At 42.0% G+C, this 12,374-nt stretch overlaps 1 protein-coding gene across 1 annotated transcript in view; it reads right to left on the bottom strand.

The window, feature by feature from the left end:
- The window catches only part of CLSTN2 (calsyntenin 2), a 470,509-nt gene that overhangs the window by 258,636 nt on the left and 199,499 nt on the right, over positions 1–12,374 (bottom strand). The window contains exon 2 of the mRNA XM_060196589.1: positions 9,033–9,155. Within this exon, the coding sequence (XP_060052572.1) occupies positions 9,033–9,155 (123 nt within the window). The remainder of the gene's footprint in view (positions 1–9,032; positions 9,156–12,374) is intronic.

The following is a 12,374-nucleotide window of genomic DNA, read 5'->3' as shown; positions in this document are numbered from 1 at the left end:
AGCTATTTTTCCAGGCCGGAGTCCATTCTAAATCGTGGAAGCTGTTCCTTGAAGAGTAGCCTACCTGAGCCCATACAGCCAGGTAAAACCATAGTGCAAATGCCAAACTCTAGGAAGTCGGGCGGTAGCCCAGCGGGTTAAGCGCAGGTGGCGCAAAGCGCAACAAGCAGCTTAAGGATCCCGGTTTGAGCCCCCAGCTCCCCACCTGCAGGGGAGTCGCTTCACAGGCGGTGAAGCAGGTCTGCAGGTGTCTATTTCTTTCTCCCTCTCTGTCTCCCCTCCTCTCTCCATTTCTCTCTGTCCTATCCAACAGCGATGACATCAATAACAACAATAGAGGGGGGTCGGGCGGTGGCGCTGTGGGTTAAGCGCACGTGGCGCAAAGCGCAGGGACTGGCGTAAGGATCCCGGTTGGAGCCCCCGGCTCTCCACCTGCAGGGGAGTCGCTTCACGGGCGGTGAAGCAGGTCTGCAAGTGTCTATCTTTCTCTCCCCCTCTCTCTCTCTCTGTCTTCCCCTCCTCTCTCCATTTCTCTCTGTCCTATCCAACAATGAAAGCAACGTCAACAATGGCAATAATAACCGCAACGAGGCTGCAACAACTAGGGAAACAAAAAGGCGGAAAAATGGCCTCCAGGAGCGGTGGATTCATGGTGCAGGCACCGAGCCCAGCAATAACCCTGGAGGAAAAAAAAGAAAAAAATAATAACAATAGTAACTACAACAATAAAACAACAAGGGCAACAAAAGGGAATAAATAAATAAATATTTTTTTAAAAAGTCAAACTCTGTTTGACTGGTCTATACTTGTCAGAGCTTCACAACCTTCATCTCTTCTCACCATGAGATTCTATGGCTACACCAAGCTCCTGGGAAGGATTTCCTATACAGTGTCTCTCTGGGGCCTGAAGCATGAACCAGGAGTCTGGGCAGATTTATTCAAAGGCAGAAGGCAGCAACAAATGGGATACACAGAGCTAACCTTAGAGAAAAGAGCATCTTCTGCTGTAACCATCAAATCAAACCAGGTCAGATCACATCCTGGACAATTTTCTAGGGAGCCTTCAGAGAGTTATCCAGTCTACAAAGGCAGCCAATTATGCCTGATCAACCTCTGTAGCCCTGTCTTTATACAAGACAACTCCGGACTCATCCAATGTAGACAAATGAGCAGGTCTATTATCTTGGAAAGGCAATCTAATTCCTTTCAAATATACAAATCTCCATGGTCTCCTAACAGGCCTCTGTAGGGCTGGTGTGGAAATTAATAAGTTGACAGTGAACACAGCTTGCTTTTATTATCATTCTTTTTTTTTTGGCCACATGGAGGTCAGGATTTTCATGATTACTCAAGAAAATCTCTGTGTCTGATTCCCCAAGGTCATGCCCTCCAGGCTCAGACAGTAGGCTGAGAATTGCATCAGATCTAATAGGCTTGACTAAAGTCTGAGGGAAAGATTCACTGACAAGGTGGAAAGGGAATGACAGTATCAGAGGGAAAGGGAGCTCAGAGGAATGAGTGGTGAACAGCCCTGGCTCCAACCCCAGCTTCAAGTCAGCTCCTTTAGGGAAAGCACTTGCCCTCTCTGTGAGTTAGTTAGTTGTCTCATCTATGAAGCAGTCATGAGGAGGACCCTGACAAAGAAACTCAAATATATTAAGCTTCTACAATATCTAGAATAATTGTAATGTATGCCATTGATATTTCTTACATGTCGTTAAAACAAACATGCTGGAAAGGCTGAATAGTATGTTATTGCTACCGTGGTTATCCTGGAGTTCAGTGTTCCCATGGCTCATGGCAGCCATTTTCTATTTTCTTTGATAAAGGGTGAAAGATAACTAGGGAGAAAGAAACAGAAGAAGAGACACCTGCAGCACTGATAGGCCACTCTTGAAGCTTCCCTTCTGCAGGTGGAGACTGGGGTTTGAAGTATGTGTACTTTACTGGATGAGCTACCAAGTCACACTGAAGCTACTGTAATGGTGATTCTACCATCTTGTCATTAAACATCAGTAATAGTATAAGTCTCACAAGGACTGGGCAACAAGAAACTCAATGATTGAAAATTAAAACCCCTTTTGTGGAAAGCAAAGTTTATGTTGTAGGGTCTTTAAACTATTTGTCCAGAGGCTGGGTGGAAGTGTATTCGGTTGAGTGCACATATTACCATGTACACGGACCTAGGTTTGAGCCCCTGCTCCCCACCTGCAGTGAGGAAGCACTGTGAGCAGTGATGTAAGCCTGCACATGTCTATCTTTCTCTATCCCTATTTCCCCACCTCTCTCAATTTCTTTCTGTCCTATATAATAAAAAAGAAAGAGGATAAAAAGAGAGGAAGGAAAGGAGGGAGGATAAAGAGAGAGAGAGGAGGAAGGGAGGAAAGAGAGAAAGAGGGAAGGAAGGGCAAGTCAAAAGGATGGATTCATAATGCAGGCACCAAGTTCCCAGTGACCACTATGGTGTCAATTTAAAAATAATAATAATATAAAATTAAATGGTCAGTTAATCCCAGTTCTGAAAATCTACTTATATAGAGTCAGAAATATGAATATAGCTCATAAAAAGTAACTGAAGTAGGGGCTCACCCAGCAGAGCATACACTTTACCATATATAAGGACCTGAATTCAAGACCTGGAGCACCACATGGGAACACGTGCACAGGGGATGCTTCATGAGTGGTGGAACAATGGTGTCTCTTCTCATATCTTTCTCTCTTGCTCTCCACCTTTATCCCTTAGCAATAATCCTGGTAGGGAAAATTTAATGGAGGTAGACAAACTGTCCAACATCTTATACCGATAAGAAAGAAGGGCTATTATCGGAAAGAGGGACCTGCAGAAAAAGCTTCCCCATTGCAGCTGATGCTATGATTCTAATTTGACCTCTCTGAGTAGATGACTTCATCAATGTGTACTGGAACCGACCTTTCCAGAACCCTATCCCACTACGAAAACAGACACAAGCTGAGAGTATGAATTGACCTAGCAACGGCCATCTCCAGTGGAGAAGCAATTAAAGAAGTCAGAACTCCCACCTTCTGCACTCCCATGCCAACAAAAAAAAAAAATTGGTCCATATTCCCAGAGGAGGATAAAAGTTAAGGGGAAGAAGATCAGAGGGCTCTGAATTCCAATTCCATCAGGACCAAAAGAGAGAAGAAGAAAACAAGAAGGATATGACAGGTGTAGGTGTGTCTTAGAAAGAAAGAGGGGGAGTCGGGCTGTAGCACAGCGGGTTAAGCGCAGGTGGCGCAAAGCACAAGGACCGGCATAAGGATCCCGGTTCGAACCCGGCTCCCCACCTGCAGGGGAGTCCCTTCACAGGCGGTGAAGCAGGTCTGCAGGTGTCTGTCTTTCTCTCCTCCTCTCTGTCTTCCCCTCCTCTCTCCATTTCTCTCTGTCCTATCCAACAATGACAACAACAATAATAACTACAACAATAAAACAACAAGGGCAACAAAAGGGAATAAATATAATAAATATAAAAAAAAATAAATATTTAAAAAAAAAGAAAGAAAGAAAATAAATGGGCAAATATATACAAATATAGACAGATAGTTATAGAAATAATAGTCAACTCATATCTGTAACCTTGGAAAACCTATTACAGTTTCCAGTGGTGGAAATGGTGTGGAAGTTACACCCCTGTTATCCCATAATTTTATAAATCAATATAAAATTGCTAATAAAAAAAGAAAGACTGTTATCACAAAGACTAAAGATAGAAAGTGGGGATGTGGAAGAAAGGGACACTATGTAGTATTGGTAGGAATATACGCTGGTATAGCAAGTCATTTACAGTATAAAGTGTCCTCAAAATTTAAAAAAAACAACTGACATTTGACCCAGAAATTCTACTGCTGGGTATTTATGTAGAGCAAGTGAAATGAGGATTGTGAAGAAATTGCTATGTCTATATTTATTACAGTATTATTACTAAGATCCCAGATACAGAGAAAATCTAAGATTGTCAACCAACAAAAGTGTAAAGAGGCTGTGAGATAAACACACACACACACACACACACACACACACACACACACACACACACACACACACACACACACACACCCCTATCCAGCCATGAGAAAGGAGGTTCTGCCACTTGTGACTATATAGATGAACTCTGACAGGATTGAAATAGGGAAAATAAGTCAGACAGAGAATGACACTGAATGATCTCAGTGATGGGTGAAATTCAAAGAAACAGAGCAGAATGGTGGTTAACAAAGCTGGGGCTGGGGGAGAAAGGGATATGTTGGGTAAACCGTATCACCAACATCCTGTTTTAAGAAGAATGAGATTCGAGGTTCTATTGTACAGCACACTGATTACAGTTAATAGTACCATATTATACACTTGAAAATTTGCTAGGAGAGCAAATTTTTAATGTTCTCCTACACAAAAAAGAAAGTAATTGTGTGGGGGTAATTGAGGTGGTAATCACTGTACAATATACACAGATATCAAATCAAGACATTATACACTGCAGACTTCCACAATGTTCTATGCCAATCATATATCAATAAAACTAGTAAAAAATGAGTTTAGTAAACCACTGAATACTGAATACAGAGGAAAGCTGTTGGTTTGCAGAATGACAACAAAATAGTTCACATTACTAAGTCTAGTGTTTAGTGTTATGTATGAGGTGAGATCTTGATTAGGGGGAAGAGAAGAAAAATTACTAGAAAGGAACACACTAAAATGTTTAAAAGGGACTCTCTCTAAAGTGCAAGAATACCTATATTTCATACTCCTTAACAGAAGTCTCTCATGAGTAAGAACACATGTGATGCATACATTGCATGTGTGTTTTATCCTATTTTACACAATAAATAATTTCTTTTCATAATTGAGTGTCATTTCTGATTCAATTGACTAACATTCAGGTGATGTAAAATAAAGCTATCTTACATCTCTGATTAAAAAAATAATATTACCTTTATTTATTAGATAGAGACAGCCAGAAATCAAGATGAAGGGGAAGACAGAGAAGCAGAGAGGCAGAGAGATACCTGCAGTCCTGCTTCACCACTCTCGAATCTTTACCCCTGCAGGTAGGGACTGAGGGCTTGAACCTGGGTCTCCTTGCTCACTGTAATATGTGCACTTAGCCAGGTGCACCACCACTGGGCCCCTATCTCTGAATTTTGCATACAAAGTTTCAGTACTATTTGCATTCAGTGTCATCCTAGTTTTCTAAGAAACTTTCCACAATATATTTTAGAGAGAGAGACTCACATGAGACGCAAGAGAGAGTAGAGTAGACGGGTGGAACTGACCTCCTATAAGCTGGTAGCTCATCTCCAAGGCTGACTTGGAAAGAGAGCACTGGGGAATGAGTGGGTGGGAAAAGAAGTGACAAACAACATAAGAGCATTTGAGAAGGGGGGACTAAAAGCCTCTGTAGACTTCAAAAAGTGATGGAGCTGGCAGATACGAATTTTTCAATTTTATGAGAATGATAGAGATCGGAAATAAATCTTCCATATTTTCTTTTTAAGATAAATGCTTTAAAATAAATGCCTGCAGCCTGGATGGATAGAGTGCCTGAGCCCTGCCTTAGCACCGGTCATAAATAACGCTAAGAAAAATCACTGTGACCAGTCCAAACAGCACCTTTATCTTTCACTCTTAAGAGCTCACGAGATTACATTTTGATGCATCTAGATTTTTTTTTTTAACACAGCTGCAAATATCAGGAGGTGAAATTGTCTTCAGATGGAAATAACCCCTCAGGTAACTCTGGGTAGAAATAAACATCACTTTCAAGATGTGTTTGAAAAATGTGGGTGGGGTAGGTGAATCGCGTGCTGCCTTGTCACGTGTGAGACCCGGATTCAAGCCTAGCCTTTACCACATTAAAGGAAGTTTCAGTGCTGTGGCCTCTTTCTCTCTCTCTATGAATGAAAGAATGAGAGGAAGAGATAAGGAGAGGTAATAAGTGGGGAGGAAGGAAGGGAGGGAGGGAGGGAGGCAGGGGAAAAAGGGAAGGAAGGCAGGCAGGTTTATGGGCATATTTATTGGTAATGGCACAACTTCTCTTAAACACATTTGATGGATTTATGATTTAAAGAATTTCTTCTGATGCAATTATTAATGGTCCTTCAACCCCACAGCCAAGGAAATTTTATCTTTTGCAAAATAAATAAATAAATAAATCAGATTCACTTGACATCTTTTTCTCATCTACCTTGATGCAGGCATTAGTGTGCTTTCAATTTGACTGTAGAACAGCTTAATTAACACCTTTAGTTTCCTGGTGCATGATTGGATAAAATCACACTTCTGACACAGTAAATAAGCAGACAAATCCCTTACCCTTAAAGCATTAGTCTCCCTACACTAAAGTGACGTGACAGCATTCATTTACCTCCCACTCAATGTGCCACTTGTTTTTCTCTGTTAGCATTAAAGAGGGCTGACACACTCAAACAGAAAGCAGAACGAGAGCTCACCTGGACAGTGCACCTGCTTTGTTATGAGAACAACCTTAGTTAAAGCCTACTCCCTACTGCACTAGAGGAAGTTTCAGTGCTGTTACCCCCCCCTCCCCACACTTCCTCTGTCTCTTTGTTATCACTTTATTAGGGGGAGGGGGGTTAATGGCTGACACATGGGTATGGTTCTTTTTTACTGGAAAAAAAAATAATAATCTGCCTATAGTGGTAAAGTCTCACTAATGATCAAAACGAACAGAATGGCATGAAGGGGCTGAGACAAAGCTCAGCAGGTAGATTACAACCCTTGACATGTGCAAGGTTCTGGGTCCAAAACCCTGCACCACATGGGAGCACCTCAGCACTCAGGGTAGCTCCATGGATGGTAGAGTGGTGTTATGATCTGTCCATCCATCCATCCATCCATCCATCCATCCATCCATCCATCCATCCATCCAGTCAGCCAGCCATCTATATATCTACCTAGAATAGAAATAATGAAACATTTGGCTTGGGGTACTTCACAGGCATGAGATCCAGTTGTCCTATTTAAAAAGGTAGAGTGAGAGGGCCTATTTGATGGAAAAATCTCTGAGCACAGGTCAAGGGAAAAGGAGAGAAGTGGTGAGTGCAAAATCAGTCTACACAGGCACTAAAGACCTTGCTCAGCATTTCAGTTCAGATTCACACACCAGGGTTTTATGCTCATGCTTCCCACTGTTAACTGCTGCTACTATTTCTGCTAAGCAGAGTGAATTCCAGAAGGAATATGTTCATGGCCCAAACATTTCCTCTAGTACTTGACTTAAAATCTAGTCTCCAGGATTTTTTGAAAGAATGACTGATTATCCCCAAGACCATTCAGTAATGTCCAAGAAGGGGGTCAGCTGAAATGTTATCAGGCAGGGAAAAAAGGTTTGGTGATGACAAGTTTACCTTTTGTAAAGAGAGAGAACTTTCTGCATTTGGTCTAGCTGGAACTACAGAAGACAGCTGGAAGATGTATGGAAACACTGTAGCCTGGAGTCGCAGAAGAAACAGTGAGGTATCCTTGGCATTTATCATTCAACACAAGGTGATGGTAGACCTTCTGAGAACCAAGAGTAGCTCTCCATGTTGTGCACAAATTCTTATAGATGTATCACCCATAAAACTCATTTCTTTTTTTAAAATTTTTTATTATCTTTATTTATTAGATGGAGACAGCCAGAAATTGAGAGGGAAGGGAAAGATAGAGAGAAAAGAGACAGAGAGACATCTGCAGCACTGCTTCACCACTCATGAAGCTTTCCCCCTGCAGGTGGGGGCTGGAGACTCGAACCTGGGTCCTTGCTAATTGTAATATACACTCAACCAGGTGTGCCACCACCTGGCCTGAAGCTCAATTTCTTCAAGTAACATGCTCTCTCTGTGCCCCATACACCTTATGTTTTAATTCTCTAATGCAAAGGATATCCTCAAATTATCTCTTGGAAGTATGAGTCTTTTTTTTATCTCTTCCCCGTTAGCTCATAATGCAGCAGACTATTAGGAAATATAGATTTCATTATGGTGAAGACCTCTGCCCAGCACCCATCTATCAAAAAGCAACCTTCTGAAAAATCTCATAAACCTTCATTCAAGTCTGTGTCTTGCTCCTGACCATTACAGAATACTAACAATATTATAATGTAAGCATTTTCAGAAACTCTTTGCCCAATCCCTCCACCCTGGCCCTTCTGCCATCACCAGCTCCTTCCTTTGCCAAAATTTATAGAAATATGAGACATTCTTTGCACATGTCTCCTGGGACTCAAGTCTTCAGGAAGTTAAGAGGATGAAGCAATGGCACTGACACCAAGTGTCCTTGGTGACAATGTGAAGACCCTCTAGCCAAAAGCTGCTACACGGGAACATGGCACGGCCTTCAGATTTCTCCAGGAAACATCACACCCTCTCAGAAGCTCAGGGCAGGACACTATAGTAGCCTCTTTCCCACAAACTATACTCTTAATAATCTCCCAAGAAGACAGTCTTCACCTGCCCTTGATATTAGGTAGCTGGGATGCATTGGATCGACCTTCTCGTGGTGCATCCCGTGAGTACCCATTCATTGGGGAAACTGACGATCCTCCCTAGCCGACTGAATCCACATGGATCCCAGTCACTTTCAAAGCCAGCAACAAGCAGCTCCTGACAGCTTTCAACCTGACCTGTTGACTGGCTATGGAAGAAGGGCAAACGCTAGAAGAAGAAGAGACCATGGGACACATACTGTTGGGAGCCCTTGAGTTTTCTTTCTAGAGAGACAACAACTCCATTACCAACTTTCCTAGCTCAACTCTTTCAACCCCAAGGGCCACATCATCCATATACAATGTTTCAGAAGAAGCAGGCAAGGTCTGAACTGGTAACATCTCAGAAAATAACAAAGGGAGCCAACATAATAATCAGAATAACCCCAGCAATAATCAAAAGATTCATACAGTTCTGGGAATCACCAGCTGACGTAAGAAAGGGTGCTGACCATAGTGTAGCTTAACAAAGATTTCCCAACATGACTCCAAAGATGGCCAAGTCCAACCCTCTGAAGACCTTCATCTTACCTGCAAAAGGAACAGGAGCATCTTTATCCAGAGCTACCAGTGGAGGGTCCAAAATGACGGTGTCATTGTTCTCTGTGATGACTCCATGATAGGAAGTTTCTATCCATGGCTTGTGCTTGTTAACTGGAAAAGAGGGAAAATGAAAAGATGGACTTTTAAGATCACCATCTGAATATCTAGTGATAGTGCTATGAATTGCTAAGTATTTGCCCCTGTCATGAGCTCCCATCCAATCACCACTTTCGACGTATTGGTTTCATTTCATTGTCTCTTGTTACATTCTGCAGATCATCCCATTTTATATTCAGTTCATGAAGGGGGTTGGAAGGAGGGAGAGATTACACAGCCTACTCAGGGCACACAGAAGGCAAAGGGAGAGCAGTGGCAAGATGCAAACAGCACTTGGCTCTGAGACTACAGGTGCTTCCCGTTACCAGAATCCCATTAAATCAATTTTCTGCATGTCCTCTGATGATAAATACTTTTGAAATGTGATCAGAAGCTTTAATTCACAGACACTATCACATATTAATATATACTTTAGAGTTACAGTTCCTGATTAATGAATAAACCACCAGATATGACTGTTTCTAGAATTTCTAACTCTGACCTGACTTACCGGTAGAAGCAATTCTGCATTTGATATCCACACGAATATACATGCCAGCAGACACACTAAGATGTAACAAGAAGATGAATGTTTCTGATCATTTAGAGACTACATCTATCCAGGTCAGTGGAATCATTCATTTGGCCAGTGCACTGATTTGTCAGGGTACAACTCAGGCTCAAGCTTAGCCCCCACCTTACTGAAGGAAGATTCAGTACTGTAGTCTCTCTCTCTCTCTCTCTCTCTCTCTCCTTCTATTTATTGACTTTAAAAGTCTTATTTAAAAGATTATTTCTATCTAAATGAGTCAATAATTTCAGTAGTTCATTAGTTATTTGACTAAATAAATAATATATTATTTAGTGGACAATCACTATTCTTAAAATACAAATCAAATATATATTATCAGATGAACTGGGTATTTGGCAACCTCTCCTCTGATATCTTAGAATGTGACCTTATTGGGGGAGGTAAATCAGTTAAAGTGAGGTCATTAACATACACCATAACCCAAAATGCCTGATATTCCTACAGAATATGGTCACAGATATAGGTAGCACAAAGAGAGAAAGAGATGATTAGAATTTTAAGCCAAAAAAAGCACTTGAAATTGAGAGAGAGAGAGAGAGACTCTGGTGGTGGGAATTGTGTTAAATTATAACCCTCTTACCCCACAATCTTGTGAATCATTATTAAATCACTAATAAATCATAGAAAGAAATAAATCTTGGCCTCCTCCAATATTAAAAGCATTAAAAGACACAGCACTAAAAGACAAATAGCTGGGAAAACTGGACACTGTCATGCTTTTCATGACATCCAAAAAGCAATGGCACATTTATTCATATTATACATATGCAATGCACACTGGAATGCATGGCAACCTGATAATCTACTATCATAATGTTTTATTGCATCCTTTTTAATACTCACTGCATAAAGCAAGAGCTAATGAAATAAAGAACTCCGTAGGTATGACATATATGATCTGGGGATCTTATCATTTGTTCCTGAGTCAGTGAAAAGGCCATTCCAGGAACTCCAGAAGTAGAACAATAGATAAAAGTGGTAGATGATAAAATGTGCAATCCTGAGTTCATTCCCCAGAATCTCATGCATCAGAGTGATGCCCCTATGCCCTGGCTCTCTCCCTTCCTCTCAAATAAATAAGTAAATCTTAAAAAAAAAAACCAGGGGGCAAGGTGGTGGCACAGCGGATTGAGTGCACGTGGCGCAAAGCACAAGGACCTGTGTAAGGATCCCGGTTCAAGCTCCCTGCTTCTCACCACCTGCGGAGGGTGGGGGGTAGAGGGGGGCTGCTTCACGGGCAATGAAGCCGGTATGTGGGTGTCTGTCTTTCTCTCCCCCTGTCTTCCCCTCCTCTCTCGATTTTTCTCTGTCCTATCCAACAATAATGACAGCAATAACAACAATAATAATAGCAACAACAATTATTAAAAACAACAAAGGCAGCAAAGAGGGAAAAAAAGCCTCCAGGAGCAGTTGATTCATAGTGCAGGCACCAAACCCCAGCAATAACCCTGGACGCAAAAAAAAAAAATCATTCAACTGGTGGTGGCATGCACACTCAGTAGAGTGCAGTTCTGCATCCAAATCCTGCTCTCCATCTGCAGGGCGGATGCTTCACAAGTGGTGGAGCAGTGCTGCAGGTGTTCCTCTGCTGCCAGTCCCTGTTGCTGGGCTGGGCTAGCTTCACGGGAGGTAAAGAGACGACAAGGGACTCATGGCTGAGCTGGGAAGCAGTATCTCGTTTATTAATCAGATACATCCCCTTTTATGCATCTCTTCACCGGAAGTGACAAGGGAAAGGAAATTACTAGAAGGGGCGGAGCAAAAAAAAGAACAAGAACAGAACATAGAAAGCTTCCATCTACCCAGTGGGGATTAAATGAATACCCTGCAGGCAGGGCGGGACCCAGGTAAAACAGTGATTATGTAAATAGACCACATCGTAAGTAATACAAATGAAACTAATGTGATAATCAAAACAGAAGGTCTTATAAGCAGAATTTAGAAGCATACCAACATTCCTCATCTCTGTTTCTAGCAGTGGGAGAAGAAAAAGTGGGGGGAAGTTAGAATTAGCACACAAAGAGCCCCAATGATTGGACAACAAAAGCCATTCTAGGGTGGTCCCTGGAGGCTTGTACTATGGGTAAAGTGACTGACTTGTAGGCCTGAAGTTCAATCGCCTGCATTTGCTGAGAGACATTCCTACTGGCGGAATGCTGCCTGGGGCAGACTTCAGCTCTGCCCACAACAGGCTCATCCACACTCACAGGTGGGCATTCACACTGGTAACTCTTTATGGTCCTGAAAGAATTATAGCCGCCCTGTGCTGTCCTCACACTACCTGCTCTTTTATTAGCCATGAGCACAAATGCAATGTAAATAATTTGCAATGTTTGGGAGAAACAATTCATCTTTGTTTCCCGTTTAATTAAACCTGGGGGCCTAGTCATTAGACGTGTGTACACGGGCAGTGCCAGCAGTTGCCTGATGTCTGGAATGCAGCGTCCTCAGTGCCTGGCAGGGAAACCAGAGCCACAACTACAGGGCTTCCTGAATCACCTTGAGACTGGTCACATCAAAGCAGTGGCCACTCAGAATTTCTTTATATATATAGTTATTTATTTTCCCTTTTGTTGCCCTTGTCACTATTATTATTGTTGTTATTGATGTCGTCATTGTTAGATAGGTTAGAGAGAAAT

The sequence above is a fragment of the Erinaceus europaeus genome, chromosome 1 (assembly GCF_950295315.1).
Source record: "Erinaceus europaeus chromosome 1, mEriEur2.1, whole genome shotgun sequence".
NCBI classification, from domain to species: domain Eukaryota; kingdom Metazoa; phylum Chordata; class Mammalia; order Eulipotyphla; family Erinaceidae; genus Erinaceus; species Erinaceus europaeus.
This window is presented reverse-complemented; position numbering and strand designations above follow the sequence as displayed.